The sequence below is a fragment of the Aquarana catesbeiana genome, linkage group LG02, assembly GCF_042186555.1.
Source record: "Aquarana catesbeiana isolate 2022-GZ linkage group LG02, ASM4218655v1, whole genome shotgun sequence".
In the NCBI taxonomy this organism is placed as follows: Eukaryota; Metazoa; Chordata; class Amphibia; order Anura; family Ranidae; genus Aquarana; species Aquarana catesbeiana.
The window spans coordinates 606,595,307-606,622,058 of NC_133325.1; the positions used below are offsets into that span (position 1 = coordinate 606,595,307).

Genomic DNA, 26,752 nt, shown 5'->3' on the forward strand with positions numbered 1-26,752 from the left:
TTTAGATTGAAACCAAATTCAACAGCAGCTGTAAGGGAAACCTTTCAATCACAGAATATCACCTTTCTGTGTGATAAATAGAATCTCATGCGCTGTAAAGAGTCACTATATCCTCCAAACATTTGTGTGTGGACTATGTTGGCAAAATAATTTTTTGTTGCTTATCTGATATTTAATTTGACGGTACTTTCTTTTGACCATTTGCCTTGTACAGACAGTTGCACAAATTTTAAAAAAAAAATGAGACTTTCATGGTACTATACCCAATCATATACCTATACAAAGAGAGAATTTTTTTTATAAAAAGAAATAAACTCAGGATGTCCACACATACACATATACTAAAAGTAGAACATATACATCCCAGCCTATACCCAAAATTCTTCTCTTACAGTGAATATCAAAACACAGTGGGGTGGATTTATTAAAGGCAAATAGACTGTGCATTGTCCAAGTGCAGTTGCGCTCATTTCCCCTAGAGCTTAGCAAATGCGGTACATTTCTGCTGATTTTCATCATCAAATCATGTGCAAGCAAAAATTTGTTTTTGTTTTTTGTTTTTTTCCTTGCACCTGATTGGGTTTTCTTCACAAAGAAAGCCTTACCACACTTACATTTACTAAGGAAAACAAGTGCAACTGTACTTGCAAAGTGCACAGGTCCATTTGCTTTTAGTAAATCTACTCCGCAGTCTGCATATTTAAATTTATATATGTATATATGTTGATAGGCCCAAAAGTCAAATGGAGGAGGTAGGGAAGACTGTAATCTCTACGTGGTTCATTGATCAATGGGCACTTCTTCACGAGATGGGAAGTTAATCAAAGAAATATATTCATATATTCCTCACAGTGTCCTCAGCACCTTCCAAGATAGCATTCAGGCTGACTGCTATCTGGGAAGGTGTTGAGGACACTGTAAGTAGATTACACCCATCTTTTCTGTGGGACTATGTATAAATTAAAACTAGTGATACTCTTATTGGTGTGGGCATGATGATGCTTGTCTCTCTTCTGGTCCCCTGCAGCCTTTCTGTCATGCGGGTTGTCGCTAGTGTATGTGTGTGTATATTTATATATTGTATATTACAGACAGTGGGGTTGGTTTACTAGACCCGGAGAGTACAAAATCTGGTGCAGTTGTGCACGATAGCCAATCAGCTTTTAACCTTAGCTTGTTCAATTAAGCTTTAACAGAAAACCTGGAAGCTGATTAGCTTCTGTGCAGAGCTGCACCAGTTTTAGCAAATCAACCCCAGTGTGGGGAGAATTTGGGATATAGGCTGTGAAGTATGTGTATTCTATTTTTTGTATGTGTGTATGTAGTGGACATCTTGATTTTATTACTTTTTTCGTAATAAAAACAATTGCTTTATAATAAAATAAAAAAATATTTCTTTGTATGGGTATATGTTTGGCATGTATAGTACCATGATAGTCCCATTTGCTTTCCTTTTTTGTGGGTGTGGGTAAAGAGCTTGCACTTAGTAATATAGCCACCCTGTGATGCGTTAAAATGTTTGTAGTGGCAGTTGAAGCTTCTCCTTTACATACCATAGCGTCATTGGACGTGATACGTAAAACTCTGGATGTGGTATTTACAAAAGTAGTGAGCCAAGGTCCAGATGAAAGCCACAGATATTGGGTTTTACCCAAATCTTCAGTGGCAGTCTCCATATTTCCCCCAGTATTTGCATTAAAGTAAATTTTTCTTATAGCAAACTCAAGTTTTGTCCATGCAGGGCAAATCAACGGGTTCAATTTAATAGCAGACCCAGCAGCAGTCACCTTCCTCTCACTCTTTCTACACTCCCTCATTCCTGTGGGTATGGTGGATCATGTGACTCCTTCATCCCATACAGTATCTCACAAAAGTGAGTACACCCCTCACATTTTTGTAAATATTTTATTATATCTTTTCATATGACAACACTGAAGAAATGACACTTTGCTACAATGTAAAGTAGTGAGTGTACAGCTTGTATAACATTGTAAATTTGCTGTCCCCTCAAAATAACTCAAAACACAGCCATTAATGTCTAAACCGCTGGCAACAAAAGTGAGTTCACCCCTAAGTGAAAATGTCCAAATTGGGCCCAAAGTGTCAATATTTTGTGTGGCCACCATTATTTTCCAGCTCTGCCTTAACCCTCTTGGGCATGGAGTTCACCAGAGCTTCACAGGTTGCCACTGGAGTCCTCTTCCACTCCTCCATGACGACATCACAAAGCTGGTGGATGTTAGAGATTTAGGCCTGGAGACATGCTTGGCCAGTCCATTACCTTTACCCTCAGCTTCTTTAGCAAGGCAGTGGTCGTCTTGGAGGTGCGTTTGGGGTCGTTATCATGTTGGAATACTGCCCTGCAGCCCAGTCTCTGAAAGGAGGGGATCATGCTCTGCTTTAGAATGTCACAGTACATGTTGGCATTCATGGTTCCCTCAATGAACTGTAGCTCCACAGTGCTGGCAGCACTCATGCAGCCCCAGACCATGACACTCCCACCACCATGCTTGACTGTAGGCAAGACACACTTGTCTTTGTACTCCTCATCTGGTTGCTGCCACACATGCCTGACACCATCTGAACCAAATAAGTTTATCTTGGTCTCATCAGACCAGAGGACATGGTTCCAGTAAACCATGTCCTTAGTCTGCTTGTCTTCAGCAAACTGTTTACGGGCATCATCTATAGAAGAGGTTTCCTTCTGGGATGACAGCCACGCAGACCAATTTGATGCAGTATGCGGCGTATGGTCTGAGCACTGACAGGCTGACCCCCCACCTGTCCAACCTCTGCAGCAATGCTGGCAGAACTCATACGTCTATTTCCCAAAGACAACCTCTGGCTATGATGCTGAGCGTGTGCACTCAACTTCTTTGATCGACCATGGCGAGGCCTGTTCTGAGTGGAACCTGTCCTGTTAAACTGCTGCATGGTCTTGGCCACTGTGCTTCAGTTCAGTTTCAGGGCCTTAGAGCCTAGGCCATTGTTGTAGAGCAACAATTCTTTTTCTGAGATCCTCAGAGAGTTCTTTGCCATGAGGTGCCATGTTGAACTTCCAGTGACCAGTATGAGAGAGTGAGAGCGATAACACTAAATTTAACACACTTGCTCCCCATTCACACTAGCGAGTCACATGACACCAGGGTGGGAAAATGGCTAATTGGGCCCAGTTTGGAAATTTTCACATAGTGGTGTACTCACTTTTGTTGCCAGCGATTTAGACATTAATAGCTGTGTGTTGAGTTATTTTGAGGATACAGCTAATTTTCACTGTTATACAAGCTGTACACTCACTACTTTACATTGTGGCCAAGTGTCATTTCTTCAGTGTTGTCACATGAAAAGATATAATAAAATATTTACAAAAATGTGAGGGGTGTACTCACTTTTGTGAGATACTGTATATCAGAGTTGGTGCTTAGCAATTGGCTGCTCAGGCACCTAGCATTGTTACATGGGGGGCAACAGAGAGTCCTCAGGCTAATTCTCTTTGCTCCCACCAGCCAAAGAGAGCAACAAAAAAGGTAAATATGTGCAGTTAGCGGAGCTGGCAGTAAAGTGAACATGTTGCTCTGCCCTGCATGGAACCCTAAGCTCATATTAGGGTAATAGACCAGTATTTTATTATATAGTACATTAAAGAGTATTATCTGTTAGTGTAAGGCCTAAAGCTAACCCTTAAAACAAACTTAGTCAAGAACCACCAGGACACAATTATTGCATGAAATATAATTATGTACTGGATTACTAAGAAACCAGAAAGAATGCATCAGTGTTTGTATTACTGCAAACATATTATTTTAAATTTAAGTGTTTAAAAATGCTTTCAACTGATTGCTTTTAAATGTTTTCAAAAAAGGGTTAGTTTAGCTGACATATCACAGCATATTTACAATAACATTTAGAGTAAATATATATTATAATAATGCTGACCCAAAACTTTTAGTGTTTCCCTGTAAAGTGCAGTGGGTTGTGTATGAGCAAATCAAATTCTCATACAAAAGGCTCAAATCACAAAGCTAACACAGCAAGGTGAGGATTCTTATTTTCCATAAAAGACCGTTCTTTTTAGGTAAGTTCAATGACATTTACAAATTACATGAATTAAATAAAAATCCTTATCAATGTGTTATAGCTTTGTGAATTGAACCTCAGGTATTGAAAAACACTATACCATAGACGCCCATTTCTCTGCATTTCATGCATGTCATACAAGTTTCCCTTTTGTACTATAGAAAATATTTTTCTTAGCACAGTATTTGTTGTTGAGGATGATTTTTTTTACTGCAGAAAGTGGTAAAGCATTTTTGGCAGTGACTATATTGCTCTTTCCTTTGTTTATATCTTGGCATGGTATGTGGCAGGCCGTCCCTTGTGCCATCGTTTGTTGACACTGAACTGCAGCCAGGAACATTTCTTGTTGAGAATTCACTAACAAAATATCCATATGTAGTTCATCTTCCTGTGTCACAAACCCTTGTGAACATTCAGAAACTTGGGATCAATAAAGCAAAATGATACAATTGCAAGTTAATATGGCTAACATTTAGTAAATGGAGATTGATGTCATTTTTTTCTCCTTTGTGCATATTTAGAGTTTTAAATGAGTGGTGTTCCTGTTGAATTGCCAAACTTTTTCTCTGATCCTTTAAACATTAACAAGTGGGGCGGTTTATATTCCTTCAGGCTTTTGAGGGGGCTAGATTGTGGCCAAAAGTGGAAAATCCTGGTGTCAGTGGGAATAAACAATGGCTCATCTTTTGTGTAATGCCCTGTACACATGACCGGTTTTGCCGTCGGAATAAACTTTATGACAGAGTTACGACGGAATTCCACTCAAGCTGTCTTGCATACACATGGCCACACCAAATTCCGACCGTCCAGAACGCTGTGACGTACAACACGTACGACGGTACTAGAAGTTCAATAGCCAGTAGCCAATAGCTTCCGTCTCATACTTGCTTCAGAGCATGCGTCGTTTTTGGTACGTCGGAACAGCATACAGACGAGCGTTTTTTCCGATAGCAATTTGTTCCGTCGGAAAAATATAGAACATGTTCTCTACCTAGGTCCGTCTGAATTTTCGACAGAAAAAGTCCGATGGGGCATACACACGGTCGGAATATACGATGAAAAGCTCCCATCGGACTCTTTCTGTCGGAAATTCTGCTCATGTGTACGCGGCATAAGTGGGAGGAATAGTGTCCCACACTGGTGTCAGTGGGAGGAATTGTGTCCTATTGTTGCTGTCAGTGGGAGGAGTTTTGCTCCATCATTGGTGTCATTGGAAGGAATTGTGTCCCATCATTGCTGTCAATGGAAGGGATTGTGCCCTATTGTTGGTGTCAGTGAATGAAACAGTGCCCCAAGGGCGAGATAAAGGAAAGCAAAGGGCCAGCCTTTGGAGACAACTGGTGTAAAGTGAAACTTCACTGAGTTTAAACTTCAGTCAGCTAATCATATCTGCTCATCTTAAACGTATTGTACAGGACACATGATCTGTAGTGATAGACCTTGGGTTATAAGCTGCTACCTTCATTGGACACTGGAAAAGTTTTGCTGGGAATGCCCTCTGGTGCACCCTTATGTAACCCGACCTACCTCTTGGGATTCCAGTTTTTGGTCGTTTTTTAAAGTGTATGTCATGGCAAATCAAAGCAAAAAATATTTTCTGTATTGTATGCCCATCTCCTTATATTCTGTCTCTATAAAACTAGCTGCTAGAATTCCAGTAAACTCCTAACTGTGTGTACTGATCTGGCAGCAGATGCCTCTACAATGCTAATTTCCAAAGAAGCATTATCAGCCCTGCCCAGTTCTCCTCTCTGAACTACAAAGCACATTGTCCTTATGTATGGAGATTAGAAAAAGGGATTGATTTTAAGCCCAAAAGGGAAGACCTCAGGCAAGGCTGACAACAATTTTTGAGATTTTAATGCAGAAAAGGCAGGCTTATCAGCTAAAATAGGATATTAGACCTCTACTGGATTTCTGGAAAATCAATGGATTTTGTTCTTTGCACTTGACCAGGCACCTAAAGTGGCACTAAATTTTATTTAAGTATGTATTCTTAATCTTAAAAGGTACCTATTACTCTCAGCCTCATTTAAATCTCCAAATTCTTTTTTTTTTTCCTTTTTTGTGCTGTGATCAGGAAGTCCTGTTAGTTGGCTACCTTCATTCTTCATGGTCCCACTGTATGTAACACACTTTCTTGCTCGCTCCTTTGATGGACTATGGGATTTGTACTGTGCACGGCCGTGTGGTAGAAACGCATTGGGCGAAGTCAAGGCTTGTGACTTCATTTTGGTTTCTGCATACTGTGACTTTCCCATTTTGCTCATGTGAATGGATTACTGCAATATATTTTTTATGAATTTAAAAGTTGCTGCACCATGAGTTTGTCTTTTTTTCTGTCTTTACCGCATATGCCATATGAATGGAGCCATAGCAGACCTGAGTAGCTGTTGGAGATATCATGGCTGTGTCACTACGAGGCACATTTGATCTGTATAAGTTGCAGTCTTTCCATCTGTCTGGAGCCATATCAAACCTGAATTGTTGCTGGGCATATTGTGGCTGTATCACAGCAAACTGCAATTGATCTCTGTTTATTGAAATGTTGAGAAGGACTTTTTATTGATCTTGGATTGTTTTTATTCTTCATTTTCTTTGTATTTTTGCACTAATTTTATTACTATTACATTGTTGTATCTACATTCGTATGATAGCACCTTAAAGTGACAGCACTCCTATTTAGTTAGAAGTATAACATTTTTAAGAGCCAATAAGTAGCAGATGTGTATGAATTATTTTTGGAAAATAAGGTAATTGTTTAGTGAATTTTATAATTCATTCCAATTGTACATCTTGTACAAAATGGTTAAACAATGGAATCTAATTGTGTAAGTTGTAAAAGGGGCATATTCAACCACCAAACAAACTATGATTAGTAAGAGCAAATTGGGAAGTGAAAACCACTTGGGAGAATGGCAATCTAACCAGTTAGAGCCTTAATAAATAGACCACAGTGTTTTCTAGACCTAACCACACACAGTAATAGTAGCACGCCATAACTATTCAACAACATTACATAAGGCCTTAATTCCCAGGCAGACCACATATAGCAGATTGTTCCAACAATATAATCACTTTTTTAAGGGTATGTAAATCCTAATAATGAATGTATCTTATTTGCTCTGTTAAACATTTGATCTGTTAAACATCTGTTAAATATTCTCTGAAAATGTTATGTTAAATTTGATAGGAAAAAAGACATGTTGATCCTTTCAGAAATCATGTAAACTAGTAGTTTCCTGTGCTCTCTGCTGCACTCTTATCAGCAACATTGGTCCCAGCTATCTCTGAGGACTGCAGAACCCCTACTCACTATGTTATGGAGAAGAGGAGAAGGAGTGGTATTGTAGTCATGTGCTAGGGTAACAACACCACTTCTCCATAGATATTGTGAGTGTTGTCTCCCTAGGACAGGAAGTGTGTTACTGGTGGGATCACCAAGTGAAAATAAAGAAGAAAATACTAAAAACAAGTGATGCAGCCACCACATCTTAGGACTGGTGTAATGCAATATATCATATTTGTTTTGTTGGGTTTAAACTGATATTAAAGCAAGGTTAGAAAAATAAATAAATAACAAACATATCATACTTACCTGTTCTGTGCAGTGGTTAGCCCCAGTCCTCCTCTTCACAGGTTCCCTGACAGCACTTCTGGACCCTCCCTCCTGTCGAGTACCCCCACAGCAAACAGCTTGCTGTGAGGGTACCCATGCAGCCTCGCTCTCGAGCCACTGCTCTGCGTGTCCATTTAGACACAGAGACTCGGCCCCCGCCCCCTCTCTCTCCTCATGACTGTGATTGACAGCCTGCTGCTCTCAGCCAATGAGGAGAGAGAGTCCCCGGAAAGCCAAGGCTCTCGTGCACATTGCTGGATCGCGATGGTCCCCAGGTAAGTATTGGGGTTGGGGGGGGGGGGAGCTCGGACACAGAAGAATGCATGAAGGTAAAAAACCTTGAACCTTTAGAACCACTTTAATTACACTGTAATTGCATCATTTTTAAGAACAATCAATGGGATTGATGTACTGTGCATTTTGCAAGTGCAGTTGCTCCAGAGTTTACTTTGCAAAGAATACCCAATCACATGCAAGAAAATAGAAAAATAAAATTTTTGATTGCACCGGATTGGATGCTGGAAGTCAGGAGAGCTTTCCCTCATTTACTAAGCACTAGCGCAAATGCCCTTGCAAAATGCACAGTCTATTTCCCTTTAGTAAATTAACCCATTTGTCAAATGATATGTACACATACAAAACAATCCAGGTTTGTAAACTTCATAATCTCATTGTTTGTACAAATGATAGCTATTCATTTTAGTGTTTTGTCTGCCCCAAACATCCTGTTTAGTGGGTTGGAGTAAGACCGTCAGCACCTTCTAGCTTTTGTCTGTGACTTGTCTTTTATGCTGGCAACCTGCTTCCTGTAATTTATAACCTCTATACATGCAAAGGGGGGTGGAATTACTAAAGGAGTAGTGAATATGCACAGTTAAATGAATAATGTATAGCTGTTTTCACTTAAATCAATCCAGTCATGTATAACAAATAAAATAAAACTAGTACATGGACAAAAGTTTGCAGTAAACATAACTTGAACATTCTCTTTCTATTAGATCAACTCCAATTAGCTGATTTAGGGCTTGTACAGACAGGGTTTGTATATATATATATATATATATATATATATATATATATATATATGCTGTTTTTCATGTGTGTTTGATGCAGGGGTTGTGTTTGACCTGCTTTTGGCTGCAACATGACTATATCTCCATAGGACTTAGAGAAAAGGAAAAAATACTGCGCTACCACTATACCAGTAGAACCCCCCAAAAAGCAGCAGTTTAACTGTGAGATGCACACCAAAAATATCAAATGTAAAGAAAAAAACACGCTAAAATATAAGTGTATGTAAATGAATCATACATATGTTACAATCATAAAATTTAAACCTGAAAATTCCTCTTGGGAAATCACAACAAAAAAACAAAGAAATTCCAAACTAGTGCAATGATCAAAAAAATATATCAAAAAACAGTGATGTCCATATAAATTAAATGTGAGTCAGTATATGCATATGATCTTGACTGAAAAAAACAGAGACTTCAAATGAAAATAAGAAAAAAGTCCCAAAGGAAAGCCCCTCAATAAAGCACAAACGAGGACTTGGTAGTGAAGATTAAATTGACACACCGCTCACAGTGATCCGTCACCACATAGATTTTGAGCTTACCACAAAGCAAGCAATAAAAGCCTGTATGCAGTCCAAGCAAGGGATGAACAGCTGATGTTATGACTTGTCTGTATACAGCATGGCTACGAAGGTACAGCAGGGAACCCAAACACTCGAGCTCAAAGGCATGTAGATAAAGGAGAAATGGCCATAGTGTAAATCTTAGTAAGTGCAGCTCTTAAAGTATAGATGGACCCTAATGCTGCCTTGATGTGAAATATGAAAGACCTCTTTACAATAAGGTTATCTCTAGATTGCTGCCCCCTTCCAGGTTGATGAGTACAGCGGTACATTGGTTCCCCTTACTAATTCCTACAAAAAGTTTAAAGTAAATAAACACACACCTTTAAAGGGTCTGTAAACTGAAAAAAAATACACATACATAATACAAAATACATTTTATTAATGTTCCCCAAAGTAAATCCACATCAATCACGGCATCCAGAGACGTACTTCTTATGAATCATGATGAGTGCTAATTCACATATTCCTTTCTGCAGTAATGCAGATTGACAGGTGGGAATTCTGGGTGACCTCATTGATTTTTTATTTTTTTATAAATGCTAAATTGCAACATTCAATTTTCAATAAAACAGATTAGGTCCTGTTGTATATAAGTCAAGCTAATTGTACAAAAAGAAAATCAATTTGACAGCCAAATATGCGCTGACAAATTAATGCTGCCGCTGAGACTGCCCTTAAAAATGTAACTGTTCTATAACACCACATACAGCTTTAAGGCATCCCCAAGCATGCTCAAAGATTTTTGAATCTTCAATATTGCCTTTTAAGCTGCTGTACTGACAATACCTTACCATTAGCCTTAAAAATGGCCAGAACAAAATAACAAGATACACCTGCCATAGACTTTATTGGCGTTTGATGTTAAGTCTGAGATTCTCTGGCTTTAAGTGGAATTCAACAATTCCTCCTCAAATCAAACACAGCAGATTCACTCTAATGCCCCGTGCACACGATTGGACTTTCCGACAACAAAACCGTGGAATTGTGTTCGAAGGTTGTTGGCTCCAACTTGTCTTGCATACACACGGTCACACAAATGTTGGCCAACAATTACGAACGTGGTGACATACAAGACGTATGACGAGCCGATAAAAAGGAAGTTCAATAGTCATGTGATATCACCATTACGAATGCTAGTTTTACAAGACCGAGCGCTTCCAGCTCGTACTTGATTCCGAGCATGCGTGGACTTTTGTGCGACGGACTTGTGTACACACGATCGGAAAGTCCGATGACAAAATTTGTTGGTGGAAAATTTGGGAACCTGCTAGCCAACATTTTTTGGAGGAAAGTCCGACAAGGAGCATACACATGGTCGGACTTTCCACTAACAAGCTCACATCCAACATTTCCCGTCGGAAAATCCGATCGTGTGTACGTGGCATTATGCTTACAGAATCAATGCTTAGTAACTATTTTCACAGCTTAGATTCCACAGAACTCTTCTAAATATTTTCTAGCTGGGTGAAATGTTTTGCTTTCATTCATTCAGCTGTCTTCTATAAGCATGGTTTTCTATGCAAATGAAAAGCAGTTATTTCATTTTACATGAGTTTGCCATTAAACGGGGAGTAAAATATGGATAAGATCTAAAATCTGTGCGGTGAGGCCTTTTAAGTAAAAATATTGTTTTAAACAGAATAGCCTCACTAAAAAAAGACAAGTCAGCGGGAAAAAAGGCACTATTTCTCTAGGATCCAATGCTGAAGAGAACATTCTGAGACTGGGCAATTGGTCTAATCATTATTGGGCACTTATTTTTAAACCATTTAACCAACATGATCACACTAAAATAAAATTTAAGTAGAACCCCAACCTACAGCGGGGAAAGGGTTGTGATGCCTTTTTTATCACTTTTAATTGTTATCAAAAGCTCCAACTCTTACTTATTCTACTTAAAGTGCATTCATGTGTCTTTATTTGGGATATGTCTGCTAATGTGCTGCCCTAGTGGCACAGTCACTAAAATAAAAAATAAAGAGAGGTCTGTTTTAAGTTTTAACTCTAATTTATCCAAAAATGTAAGGGGGGTTTAAGGGGTTAAAACAGGCAGTGAGGAGGGGATCAACGTTTCCTCACCGCCTGTCAAATACTCTCTGAAGAAAAATTTGAACACAATTTGCGCTGCAAAGAGCAACACTAGTGTAAACTAGCTGAGTGCCTCTGGTTAGTGGATCATTATTATCCTTAAAATAGGGATGTCAAACTCAATTTCATCAAGGGCCACATCAGCATTATGGTTCCCCTCAAAGGGACAGTTGTATCTGTAAGACTATGTATGCAGGATACAGGCGTGGTTTAGGTACAAAGTGCAGAGTTCAGGAGTGCATTAGTACAGAGTGTAGAGTTCAGGAGTGCATTAGTACAGAGTGTAGAGTTCAGGAGTGCATTAGTACAGAGTGTAGAGTTCAGGAGTGCATTAGTACAGAGTGTAGAGTTCAGGAGTGCATTAGGTAAAGAGCGTAGAGTTCAGGAGTGCGTTAGGTACAGAGTGCAGGGTTTAGGGGTGCAGGGTTCAGCTCTCCTTCACAAGCTGTCCACATATCATTTCCACCCCTCCTCCTCGGTTCTGACTTCTGCAGTACTTTTCCCCTTCTCCCACTTCTGCACACATCTCCCTCTACACCCCTGATCTCTCCCCCGTCCCCAAAAGCTTCCTCCCATCTCACCCACCCAGCCTGGATCTAGTACCTCCCGGCAGTGTAGGTGGCTCTTCCTCTCTCTTTCTCTCTCACTTGCAGGGAGATCATTGGTCAGCATCTGTCTCCTCCGCGAGTGCATGCAGGGCAGGTAGGGATATGTGAGAGCCGCCGAGAGGAAAGCTGTCCTTGTAAAAACAGCGGGGAGCAGAGGGCGAGGGTCAGAAGTGGCAGAATCGAGTTCTGCCATGTTTCAGGTGAAAAAATACCCTGGCTGCATGAGGGCCACATAAAATTACCAGGAGGGCCTGATTCAGGCCATGGGCCTTGTGTTTGACACACGTGTCTTAAAACATAGAGGTTGTTCACCTTGCAAAGTGTCTGTTCACTTTGAATACCCAATCAAGGGAAATGTAAGCATCTGAATTTTTGCTAGCATGTTTTATTAAACACAGCTAAACCTTATTCTGTAACATACACTTGGTGGATGACCTTATTTCCTTAATTTCCCACTGTGTCGCTGGGAAGGGAAACGATGCAGATTTGGGATTTGCCTCAATCAACTCTGCAACTCAGCAAACAGGTGCTGTTAAATTCCACTTAATAAAAAAAAATTGTCAAGGGTAGTAGGACATTGCTGTAATTGCCACTGATTTTCCTAGTTACCACTCCAGCATCTACAAAAATTGAAACATAAGTTTTATGTGGGTCCTGGTCAGAGCTGTTTCCTAAATTTATTTTCCAAGACCTGTTTTGTCTGACCAATGACAGGTAGATAGTACCTCTTTAATCATGTTGAAAAAAAGACACAAGTCCTTCTAGTTAATTTAATAAGATCTCTTGGAGGTAAAACATAACTATCTAATTCCCATGATTTTTGAGCAACTCTCTGCTTAAAGCTCCTTTCACAGTAGCGGACTCCAAAGTTGCGCGATTTTCAGTGCAGCTTTGAAGTCCTACTTTGAATTGACTTTTACACGCTCTGGCATTGATCAAAGCAGTGCAGGAATCGTTTCTGAAGTCGCAGTGACTTCAGCAGTGTCAATTGGAATGGCTCTCATAGAGATACATGGCATTTCACATGTCCTGCGACTTTCGGTCTCACAAGTCAGATCCAAAGTGGTACAAGTGTTAAAGGAGCCTAAAGGTAAGAATCAAATGCTCATTCAACAATAGATAATTCAATTAAAATTAAGTTTTCAAGTTGAAGTTATACTTAGCTAAGTGAAGTGTCTCACCTGTTCTACTAAACAATCCAACTGTCTTCTCCTTCTGTTGCAACATTGTTGTGAATGATTGTTGCTTACAATGCTGTGACTGCACATGTGACTAGAGATGGACATATCTTTTAAGCTGGGTTGATGGAGGAAGATTTTACTTTCTCTTGAGAATACTTTTGTTCTTTTTAAATAGTTGAGCAGGACATTGAAATGAATGAAATATCTCCTCAGTAAGCCACTCACCCAACTAGTTGCAGGTCTTAAAGTGGATGTAAACCCAATGTCATCCTTTCTAAACTACTGCCATAGGGGTTATCTATAAGGATATACATGCCTCCTGCATGTATCTTTACCTGTCAAATGTCTCCCCTCTGTCTGTTATTAGACCCGAAAAACTGCAGATCCTGTGGGTGGGTCTGTAGTCTGGAACTCGGTGGGTGGAGTCGTGATGTCAGTAAACTCCCCGCCCACCTCTACACTCCCCTTGTCAATATGCATTTTCTCCTGTGTATTTCTTACACTGAACGCCTGCTATGATCTCTAACATCCAATGAAAAGACAGGAAAGCAGCCACATGACCGCATGCCAAATCATGCTGAGGTGTGGAACATCCAATCCTTGCAGAGCTGCTGAAGAAAGGAGTGGGAGGGAATTAAAAAACACTGCATGTCTCTTAGACTAGTGCACAAGATATGTAAATCACCTGTCACTCACAGCAAGGGGGAGGATTGGACAAAGTTGTTCTCAGTTTGTCAAGATTTCTCTCACTGAACAATAAAAGAGGATTGCTCAGAGATGGATTAACTCTGTGTGGCAAGACTGGGCTCAAATGATAGGAAATCTTATACTCTACAGTATGATAAAAAAAAAAAAAAAAAAATTTCGGGTTTACATCCACTTTAAGTAAAACTCCTTTAACCACTTCAATACAGGGTACTTGTACACCTTCCTGCCCATTTCCAACCCTGTAGCACTTTGAATGACAATTGCGCGGTCATACAACACTGTACCCAAACTAAATTTTTATCATTTTGTTCCCACAACTAGAGCTTTCTTTTGGTAGTATTTGATCACCTCTGGGATTTTTATTTTCTGCTAAACAAATTTTAAAAAGACCAAAAATTTTGAAAAAATATTTTTTTTGTTTCTGTTACAAAACTTTGTAAAAAAATAAGTTTTCTCCTTCACTGATGGGCACTGATGGGGCTACACTGATACGGCGGCACTGATGGGCACCGATGAGGTGGCACTGATGATGGGCATTAATATGCAGCACTGATGGGGCACTGATAGGCGGCACTGATGGGTACACATAGGTGGCACTGATGGGCACATAGGTGGCACTGATGGGCACTGAAAGGCGGCATGGATGGGCACTGATAGGCAGCACAGATGGGCACTGATAGGCAGCACAGATGGGCACTGATAGGTGGCACGGATGGGCACTGATAGGTGGCACGGATGGGCACTGATAGAGACACTGATGTACACTTATTGATGGTACGGATGGATGCCAATCAGTGCCAAACAATAATGCCTACCAATCAGTGATGCCCATTGTGGGCACTGATTGGCATCCATTGTGGGCACTGAATGGCATCCATGTGGGCACTGATTGGCATCCCTGGTGGTCTAGTGTGGCATACCTGGTGGTGACATCCCTGGTGGTCCTAGTGGCGTCCCTGGTGGTCCGGTGTGGGCATCCTCGGGGGGGCTGCGCTGATAATCAATCAGCACAGACCCCCCCCGTCAGAGGAGCAGCCGATCGACTCTCCTCTACTCGCGTCTGACAGATGCGAGTGAGGAATAGCCGATCAACGGCTCTTCCTGTTTACACTGTGATCAGCCGTGATTGGACACGGCTGATCACGTGGTAAAGAGTCTCCGTCAGAGACTCTTTACTTAGATTGGTGTTGCGGTGTGTCAGACTGACACACCGCAACAACGATTGCCACAATGCGTGCCCCCAGGGGCGCGCAGTGGCTTGATATCCTGCTAGACGTCATATGATACCCGGTTAGGATATTGAAACCACTTTGCCAACATCATATTACTATATGGCAGGCGGTAAGTGGTTAAGGTATACAATTATGGGCTAAATGGAAGTTTTCTAAAGACCTCTACCCTTCACATGTAATCACAGTAATTATGCTAATCATTGACGTGCCCTACTTAATCATTTTTCTGTTAGTTGACCATACTTGGCCAGTTTTTATTATAGCGTAATCCCAGAATGTAACCCAGGGCTAATAACTAAGTGACTGCCCTTAGATTAAACTGTTATCACTAATACAAAGGCTTGTAATTCAGTACTGAACATACAGTATATGCAAACGTATCTTGTGTAGCTAAAGATTTCCTTTCTCTTAGCGTGTTCTTTTATTATCCCAGGGTGATAGCCAAGTATAATCCTGGATTTAAATTCTAAAGTATTAAATACAAAACCGGAATGTTGTTTTCCTATTTACAAGTCCTCAGAGAGTTCTTTTGATCTGCAAAAGCTTAGAGACGTGTCTCCTTTAAGCTCCTTTAATTTCCTATAGTAGTTTAAGGTCTAGAATGTCTAGAGCCATATTTTTACACTCTTTTATGGGCAGCTAGCTCAGTGGAAATTATATATGTGGTGCTGTCGGACCCTTTTTTCAGTACAAATAAATAGACATGTAGGATGAAAGTTCCTGTTAAAAGTAAAATTATAATACAAAATGTATTGAATGGAAAAAAGATCAATTAAAAGATAATTTTAATAAACAACAATGTTATATAAACCTCCTTACTCTGGGTAATTACATATACAGTATATGCATTTCATTTATTTTTGGGATTTAGGCATTGGGATTTTTAATTTATTTTTTACTAGTAATGGTAGCGATCAGCAGCTTATAGCGAGACTGCGATATTGCGGTGGACATTCTGACACTTTTGACACTTTTTGGGGACCAGTGACAGTAATACAGAGATCAGTGCTAAAAAAATGCAGACATTGGGTACCGCACACCTGCCAATCGGCTTCCGCTGTGTGTAATCATACACACCTCCTACCCAGAAGAGGCGAATCGCATATATACTGTATATGCAGAAAAACAGCTATAGGGCAGACCTTAAGTGGGTAAAGTGAACCTTTAAGTTTGCTTAAGCATTAAGTTGACATTAAGACATATTAGAGTGGCTGTATCCGATATCCTATCACGTAGAAAGGCAAAAAAGTACTATTTTGGTTTAACCTGACCTGGGGCCTATGATTAAACTGAAAAGTTTATATGTAAAATAGTGATGGGCAGCAGGTTTACTAAAAAGATGGCTATTATCTTATTCCTATTGACCCATCACTGTTATAGGATGCCAGTTTGGCCAAAGGGAATGTGTATGAGGCTGGGGAGGGTAGGGGGGAATATGTGTTGGGGAGAGGCGCGGGGATGGGGGGACAGCTATCCGGAAGTGTCAGAACTCTGCCCTATTCAGGTACCATGGTGAAGAGCTTCTGCAGGCGTATACATTCACCTCTAGGTGCTTGCAATCTGTAACCTCTATCAGCTTTTTTTTAAGTTAGTCATTTCAAGATTGCTGCCTTGTACATATATCAAATGGATAGTCAAAATGGACCTAATATCTAGATTTGCAAAAGGTACTTTAGTAACAGTTTGGATCAAGACAATGCACATCTCTCTATCTAAACTTAACTGAATCATTTTAAATGGAGATATTGCCAAATCACTGTGTGATACTTTGTATTTTGAAGTCTCTAGTTATTATTATTATTATTATACAGGATTTATATAGCGCCAGTAGTATTTGATCACTTCCACAATTTATCATAGTTTCTTCCGGGTTTAATTATGCATCATTTTATTCTAATCCTTTGTCGAGGAGAAGCTCAGTCTGCATGAGCTTGCACAATAGCTATCAACTCTCCTAGAAATTTCCCAAGTTATTTCCTGTTGTTGTAGTTAATGCCGTTTCAAAAACCGAGCATGCCAGCACAAAACAGAGCTTGTAGCCATCCTAACACCTTTATGTTTTGACAGAACGGTAATGTATTTGTCACTTTTGTTCAATAATTATATTTCTCTGTACAGTTTACATGCTCAAGTTACTGCATGCAGTTCTAATCCATTATGCAAAGACAAAAAAGCTAGCAGATGAATAGATAAAATATAGGCAATAGATAGGTACACCATGCTGAATGGGCCAGGTTGTTTATTGTAACCCATACTGAGAAAATACATAGGCCTGTGAAGTTTCACAAGAATACCCAATCATGTCTAAGGAAAAAACAGCATTTTAGATTTCACATGATTGGGTGATGACAGTCAGCAGAGCATCACTGCATTTACTAAGCTGTGGGAATAATTTGCTTGCAAACATTCTTTTTACTTTTAGTAATTCAACCCCTATATCTCTAACATTCATATACTATAACTCTTACTACCCTTGGCCAGTATGTCTCCAAATGTGTATTTTATATTGCTATAAGTCTAAGTATATTGCTGGTTTACTTCAACATGTGACCTGGAAAACGTATTGAGCCAGTTACACAAGCAGACTGATTAAAATTCTGGAAAGTATTGCACTCAAAACAGCTGCATGTTTTTTGCATGGGAGCCTAGGTAGAATTGTCTGCTAGGTTTATAAAGTCATAGGTTTATTTACAAAGCTAACACACAAGGATAAAGATACTTTTATTCAGAAAAGCGACAGTTTCTTTCAGGTGAGTCCAGTGAGATTTGAAAATGACAGTCACATGGCTAAATTAAAGGTACTTACCCTTGTGCAGAAGCTTTGTGAATTTAGCCTAACAGCGAGTTGCAGAAATTAAAAGGTATTTTCTAATAATAGTAAATAACAAAATGAATGTGAAACCGTTTTGTTTTTACAAAAGTGGTATTTTCATTTAAGGAAATATTGTCACTAAATGGGTCAGCAGTCTTGTGGATTATTGTGCAAGCATTTTTGAAATATTTTTAGGAAATCATGGCTTTGGTTTAGTAACCAGATTTTTTTTTCTACCAGTGAAACATGTACTTTCTTATAATTGCATGTGTGTATAAATGTACTTTCCTCATTGCTCATTGTATGGTTGCATATTTGGCTTGGCTAAACGAAAGTTATATCTATTTTATCATTATTTGTATAAATGTATAGATATATAATGTATGTATGTCTGTATATATATATATATCGATATATATATCGATATATATATAGATATATATATGTTGTCCTGACCAGGTACTGAGTAGTGTGCAATATTCTTGCTTATAATTATAAAAACAGTTTGAACTTTATTTAGCCTTTGTAGTGCACAGCTGTGTACTATGACCGTCAGCTCATATCTGCATCAGTGACAAATCTGGTCTCAATATGCCACTAACCATATTTTATGTCTACTTCTTGCTGCAGGGGCACTGTTTTTGACACATGCTGCAAATTCTATGGGGTTTTATTTGTTGCTGTTTTTTTTTTTTTTTTTTTGCCAAAAAATATTTACTATCATATTCATTTTTTTCCCCAGGTCAGCCTTTTAAGCTAGACCCCAAATCTGCACACCGGAAGCTAAAAGTTTCACATGACAACCTAACTGTAGAAAGAGACGAAACTTCTTCGAAAAAGAGCCACACACCAGAGCGTTTTACAAGCCAAGGAAGTTATGGCGTAGCTGGCAACGTGTTTCTTGACAGTGGCCGCCATTACTGGGAAGTGGTTATAAGTGGAAGCACCTGGTACGTATTAAGTATCGGTCCCTGAGCTTGTATGCTTTGTTTTTTTCTTTCTTTTATAAGAAGCCTATACCATAATGAAGAAGAAATAATATTTGAACAGTAACACAAGCAGGGCTGGGTTTCCCTGAACTATTTTACATACCTACATATCAATGTTTAGAGGAAATTGAAGACTAACCTTCTCTGTAAGAACTTGCTCCTTTGGGTCTTTTACTTTTATTGTCAACTGTACCAAGTTTCTCCTCTTTAAAAAGGGCTTAGGGCTAGTGGTAGTGATTTGAATCTGTCCAGAACTGAAAGCCAGTGATGTTTTTAAATTGTATAAACTGCCTACACACAGAATGTGAAGCCATTCTGTGCCTGAACATAAATCCAGCATATAATATTGTGGCTACATAAAAGTGGGTTAGCCATCTCAGTTGTTCTTGAGAATGGAGTCTTGCAATAATACGTAGATGTAGCTTGTAACTTCACTGTGTTCTTTGGTGGATATGTTTGTATTACCAGATCTGAGAAATGTGGTTGTATGAACTTTGCTTTCAAGTCATACAAATGCCAAAGAGAAAGATTTATTTTTACCACTTAAACCAGAATTTCCATCCCGCTCTGTATTAGAGCTGGGCTGGTCATAGAGAAGTTGATGCTTCTTCGTTTTTGACAGTAGATTGCCTGGTCTTTAACAGATATGCATCATCCACTTGCCTATTGTGACTTTTCCTACCAACTGAAATGATTTTCTTTTTTGACCTGCACTCTTCTCTTAATGGTTAGACAGCAAGGTACATAAGTGGTCAGCATTCTTGGCTTGCTTTTTTCAGGCCCTGGGTTTAATACCCATCCTGGAAACAATCTACGGTATGTACAGTGGGTGTTTGTAAGTTCTCCTTGTATTTTTGTGGACCTCCTCGAGTACAGCAACTGATGCAAAGGTTTTTGTAAAGTGTGATATTTCAGTGCCGAGTAAATACAGGAATCCCCTACCAATTTTATACCTGCAGAAAAATAGACTCCCAATAGAGCGGTTATTGTAACATTATAAAATATCATGCCCAAGCATCATGAAATATTATTCATATTCATGTATACCTTCAGGTCGCTGGGCCCATGTCATTTCTGTTTTTAATGACTATCCTTATTAAAAGTATTATGGAAAGGAAACATTAGTCATAATCAAGTACAAGTACATCAAAGGTGTCAGATATTCTGATATAATGTTAAGTGCATTGAAGTATAAGAAGTATGCAATTCACTAAATATAAGATTTATAGAAAAGTTAAAAATGCAACATAGCTGTCCAGTTGAGGGTAAGGGCATCAAGGGGCTAGCCCCTCGAATATTGATAATGTAGCTTTAAAGAAAGAATGTATGTAAAATTGTATAGATAGATATAATCATTCATTTATGTAACTGTGAGCTGCTGTAGTGTTCCAGTATTTATATATAGAATATGTTCTAAAATATGTTTTATAATTTTTTCTTTTAGGTACGCTGTTGGCATTGCATACAAGTCAGCACCAAAACATGAGTGGATAGGAAAAAATTCTGCCTCTTGGGTATTCTGTCGCTGCAACAACAACTGGGCAGTAAGACATAACAATAAAGAGATTCCAATTGAGCCCTCACCACACCTCCGCCGCATTGGAATTTTGTTAGACTATGATAATGGCTCTCTGTCATTTTATGATGCATTGAACTCTATGCATCTCTACACTTATGATATTGCTTTTGCACAGCCTGTGTGTCCAACTCTCACTGTATGGAACAAATGTCTGACAATATTAACAGGCCTTCCTATACCAGATCACCTGGACTGCATTGAGCAGCTGCAATGATTCATCCTTGTGCAATCAGAACTTCTATTGAGTGCATTGTTGCTTCGAAGATTTTACTTTTCTTGGTTGAAGTTAAAAACAGGAATGTTTTATTGGTTATTTATGGATTTTTGACTATTAGAATTTTTTTTCTGTTTTGCACATTGACTTATTTGTCCATCTGCCCCATCCTGCTTGTGGTGCTTACAATAGAATGTGATTGACTAAGTCTGCAGGTCTTGGATTTTCCCCCTTTGCTTTTCAGTAAAATGCCACTCCAGGTGCCGATACCACAACGGATATTTCTGGAGATTTGTGATATTGTTTTATTTTAGTTACAAATACAACCAGAAATTGAGTTTTAAAAAATTCTAATTTTTGGCGCATATAATATTGGATCATTATTGGTGCATTAAAACGTATGGCTTAAACATACTGTATTTTCATGTGTTATAGGAACCAGTTATGTGGTTTAGACTTGTATAGGAATGTTTTGATTAAATCCGAACTGTTATGGAATAGTTGGGAATAAATCACTGGTAATGGAGCAGAACAATATTGAAAGACTTAGACTGAATGTACAAGGTATGCCTTTTCATTTTGTTACTGGAGGAATCAGAAAAGTTCCTCATCTACAATGCTAAGTCCCTAAAAAAGCATCAAGCCCCCACCTCAATAATAGTCGGCTAATAATCAGCTTGAGGTTTATGATACAAGGTGAGAAGTTTAGGTCATATCACATGAAAAGTGGCCACAAACACAACATGGTAATCAGAGCATGCATGGTACGGGCACCATTAGGGAACTCATCCGTCAGTGTGCTGAACACTCTATTGACTTGTATGCTTGGTTCTGCCACACTGCCAAGTAACACATGTAGAGGGGAGCTGATGACAGCTTATCAGTGGACAAAGATTGCATTAAGGGTAGGTTTTCTAACCTTTCTACTGTTCCCATGGCAGTGGTGACTAACTAGCTCAGAGGACACTGACAGGCGTACAATCCTATCCTGCTCCAGTTTACAACATGAGACTTGTGTTGATGGCTAACTTTACAGGGTGAGACCTGAGACTAATTTACTTTTTCTGCATAGGAGAAGCCTTTCGGCATTTAAAAAAAAAAAAAAAATGTGTATACTGATGCCTCTTGACCACTGATATGCAGTCTTCACTAAGCATTCTACTGAATGTCCACCAGAGTGGTTTCATCCATTTCATGTTTTCATGTTAATGGTAGAAACAGTTTTATGTACACCAGACCACAACCAGACAGCGAGATTACTGACATGTGCTAGTAATAAACTGTTCAGTTTTTCAGACACCACCACAAACATTGAAGTGAATTTTATACTAATCTTTATATGGATCACAGAGCAAATGATCACATTTTTTTTTTAGTAATGTAAAACCTGTGACAGTAAAGAGATATTTTAAGTTGATTGAAAATGTCTGTCCTGTCTGCCTGTGGATGAAGAAATCTTATGTAAGGTATTTAGGTCATGTTGCTTAGGCCAGTGGTCCTCAACATTTTTGAGATTAGGGCTGTAAATTATTCCAAAAACCTTCCCAGTAAAGAGTATGGGAATGCAAAACATGTATTGAAATTCTGGAATGATCCGGATGGGGAGTGTTACTATGGTAGAATGTGAGGGGGGGTTGTGTAGTGGGCTATGGAACTGTGCAGCAGACTTTGTAGCTCTGTAGTGTGGATGAGGGTTCTGGGGGGGCTTGAGGGCACTGTGGGAGCCTGAAGGTTCTGCAGTAGATTGTGAGGCATTGTGGGAAAATGGAGGGGCACTGAGGAAGCTGAGGGCTCTTAAGGGGCACCGTGGGCCGCTATAACGATTTATGGGGCACTATGGTAGCTGCAAGGCACTGTGGGAGGTTAAGATGTGTGCAGTTGGCTGGAGGCCTGGAAGAGGGGGAGGCCACAACCCGACAGTGAGTCACTATGGAGGCTGAGGGCTCTCAGGGGGCCTTGGGCACTGTGGGCCACTGTACAAGTGTGGCGGGGAACTCTGGGAGCTGGGAGGCACTGTGGAAGGTTAATTGATCTGCAGCTGGCTGGAGGCTTGGGAGAGGGGGCAGTTGTACTTTGGCAGTGGAACACGCCCGATGGTTGGGAGCCACTAGCTTAGGCCCTGTGCACACAGGCATTAAAGTGGAATAAGTACATGATACCAGTCCCTGACACCGGTACTATACACAGAAGGAATTAACAAAGTGCTAAACTGCTGAAATGTACAATAGTTGCAACTGTCTGATTCTGCCGCATTCATTGCCCTTGGTGTCCCACCAACAAATGGGAGTCGTAATGCATTGGTGACGAAGAGTTAAAAAATGAGAATCGAGTGCCTTTTGCATATTTGGTTTTTGATTCGGCAGTGTGAACCACTGTAAAGTCCAGCTAATTTTGTAGAATTATTTATTTTACCATTAGTGTACTTTTGTTAATGGGTTTTTTTTTTTTTTTTTTTTTTTTTGTAACTAAAAATTTACTTGGTGTAGGCAACTGAAAAAAAAACTTTAATACAGAACATCGCAATTACTGGAATTTAATGATGTGTGTGCCATCTATAAATTTGGTTAACATTTTAAACTTGCCTCCTTCAAAGACAGTGTACATGTTTACATTACATTTAAGAAACGTCTTTTAAATAGTCTATCTTGCTCATTACCAAAAATTGCTGTGTGAAAAAGTACTGCAGATAAAAGGTTTGGGAGATTAACAGAGTTCTAAACAATAGAAGTGATACATCATCTCTCAGACAGATATGAAGCAGACATACCGCACCTGGCTAGTTATCTCAAAAATAGATTGCAGGGGCTTATTTCTGCATAATAATAATTAAAAAAAAATAAAAATAAAGTTTCTTTGTCAATGAAGGTTGTGGTTTTATACTTTTTCAAGTTACCAATATTCATATTCCAAATTAAAAGAGTTAAACTTATTTTTGGACAAAAAGGCTCTAAGCAGATTGCACTAAAAGTGAGCTCTTCATGAGAGCAATATATATTCAAGTTGTTATTTTTTTTTATAGCATGTTAAAAGTTTAAAGCGTAAAGTCTGTGAAAAACAAATTTAAATCACCCATTTTACTTTAGGTAATTAACAAAATGTTAGGGGACCAAGGGGTCTGTTTATAAATATTTTCACATATGATTCATTCAACTTTCAACTGAGATTCACAAATTTCCTAATTGTATTCAATCGTTTGAGAACATGTATAAATAGACCTCCTAGTGTTGATAGTGCAGAGCCCTTTTAATGACTGTAGCAGGTGAACGGAGCTACAAATTGAGGTGTTGAGATGTGGTAACCAGATTTCCTCATGGATAAAAGTAGCTGATAAATGATTCAGCCCATCAGCATCTACTTGGACTGAAATGTTAGGTTTGGTCAATTTGCCCTTCAAGATGTCATGTTAAGCCTTATGCCGCGTACACACAAGCGGACTTTCCAGGGGACTAGGTCCGACGGGATTAGTCCGGCGGACAATCCGATAGTCTGTGGGCTAGTCCGATAGCTTTTCGGGATAAAAATCCGAAGGACCTAGAAATAAAACATGTTTCAAATCTGTCTGATGGACTCAAAGTCCGACGGACTAAAATTGGGAAAACTGTTTCTTCTGTGTGCTGGTCCGACGGACCAAATATGATGCAAGGGAAGCTATTGGCTACTGGCTATTGAACTTCCTTTTTTAGTCCCGTTTACGTCATCACATTCAAACCAAACAGACTTATGAATGGACTTAGTCCTATCGTGTGTAGCCAGGTCCGTTGGTTCGGAAAGTCCGTCGGACCTAGTCAGAAAGTCCGGCAGAAAGACCATCGGACCTAGTCCGCCGGAAAGTCCGCTCGTGTGTACGCAGCATAAGGGAAACTAAAAGTGGCATTGGAGAACCAAAAATAAACTGTTGTATCCAACTGTGAAAAGTGTATACATATTACATCTCTGTTTTGTTGAGGATATTAATACATTGCCTTTATTACCAATGCATTACGAATCCAGACACACGCCGCTGTACGTAGCGTAATTTACCATATAGCAGGGGAAATTAAGATTTATTATTATATCTGTTAGTAACTTTACCAGCGGTTTTCATGGCTCAGTATTCCACATGAATTTGTCAAGCTTTCACTGTTATATATTTTCACTGACTTCATGCTAAAGCTCAGTGCAGTTGATGAAGTCAGTAGTTCTTCAAGTGGAGACTTTTGTGAAAAAAACTCATTTTTATGTATATTCCAAAAATACATTTAGGTATTTAAGATACTATGATAAATCCTGATTATTGCATATTCATACATACACCATGTAAAACTGAAGAAAAACTTTTTTTTTTTATTTCTATGAAAGTACAAATTCCAAGCTGATGTTAATAGGCAAGTTTCATTGTAATATACATAAGTATGTATACCTACAGACAAATGTAAATTATTTGGGGATTTTTTCAGAAATGTTTAAAAGTGATTCAGACCGATTTTTTTTTTTCCTTTAGAAGATCTATAAAAAAGGAGCTTACGTTTGATGCTAGACATTTTTAAAGCCTTTGTTTTATTATTATTTTAAATAAGTTTGGAATGGATATTGGCTTTCTGAACTTGGAGCTTCGGCTGTAGTAAATCACTTTTGAGTGTCTGTGGAAAGAGCAGTTTAATGCACTTTGTTAACAAATCCGTTTTAGGTTAAAGGGTAACTACTTCAGAATTCTTAGCAGTTGACTATGAAGGCACCAATAAGTACTCGCTTTGCCTTATTTATATTGCCGCTATTAAAGGGAGCCCAAGAGCAGGATGTTTCCTATTTTATAGCGTACCGTTTAGTCACTGTACTTTTTCCAATGTTCTCATCCTCAACTGCTGTTATCCATTTGGGGGAATGCATCTCTGGTTACATTGTTTTATGTGGGACTTTAATTTCTTGGCAATTCACAGTCAATGCACATTAGTCTGTGTCTATTTTCCAGTCATCAGTCTTGTACTAAATGCATTTCTTTATATCATGCATTATTTCTAATGTATTCCTCAAGTCGTGGAACAAAACCATGCAGTTCCTTTAGGAATACCAACAAATTCTGTGCTTGAAACTTGGGAAGACCACAAGATTACAGAAAGAAGTTGTGTATTGGCGGCTAAATGTTATATGTTACCAGTCAACAGCTCCAAAACTCTTTTGTTATGAAGCAAAATGGCACCCCAGCCTACTGTTACTAAGGACTTTGAGTACCATAAAAATACTAATCAAATAAACTTTGTTTAAAGGACGTTTTTTTTCCCCCCCGATAAGGGAAAAAGCTCTTCTAAGAAATCTACTCTTTACTGGATTATAAAGCAAAACTAAGACTACGACCTAATTGCAGGCCTGTATACTTTATTCACAGCACATTAAATGATCTGGTATAAAACTCCTATAACCTTGGGCTCAGTGTCAACAACCAGCATTGGTAGAATGAACTTTGCTTCTCTCCATGTCTCCGTTTTCTTGCTTTCGTGAGAAATTTGGAATAACACGGGTGTTGACTTGTTTTACATAATTCAATGTTGGGTTTATCTGTAAACAGTTTAGTTTTACAACTGTCTCTTTTACTATTTTGTATTTTAAAGAAAACAAACCTGTATATTAAAATCAAAGTTTTATTTTAAAGTCATTTATCTCTTTGTGGTGTCTTTCTTTTTTTTTTTTAAAGTAAGGTTTACTGGTTACCAAATAAACGACAGACAGCATTGACTCCCCTTTCCTGTTTTAAAGCTGCATTCCAGGCAGATGTAAAAGACAAAAATAATGCAGCTTTGTATTTATTACTACATCATAAAATGTATTTTTTTAAATGATAACTGTGTAACTACCTATTTTTTGACCTGATATCAGCCTCCTGTTATTCTCTCCTGTGTTAACAAGAAAAATGCTTATAGGAGGAGAGAAGCAGGGAGATGAGTTCATCAGTGTGGTGCATCTCCATTTACTGTCTAGTCACAGGCTTGAGTAGGGACGGGAACTATAAGGGGTTCAGGTTCATTTACT

General features: G+C 39.0%; 1 protein-coding gene across 2 annotated transcripts in view; it reads left to right on the plus strand.

The window, feature by feature from the left end:
• Nucleotides 1–25,147, plus strand: part of MID1 (midline 1) — a 659,238-nt gene extending 634,091 nt beyond the window's left edge. For both annotated transcript variants that reach the window (XM_073616351.1, XM_073616350.1), the window contains exons 9-10: nt 18,710–18,917; nt 20,401–25,147. In XM_073616351.1, coding sequence (XP_073472452.1) covers nt 18,710–18,917; nt 20,401–20,749 — 557 coding nt within the window. In that variant the 3' untranslated portion in view covers nt 20,750–25,147. The remainder of the gene's footprint in view (nt 1–18,709; nt 18,918–20,400) is intronic.
• Nucleotides 25,148–26,752: the final 1,605 nt, after the last annotated feature.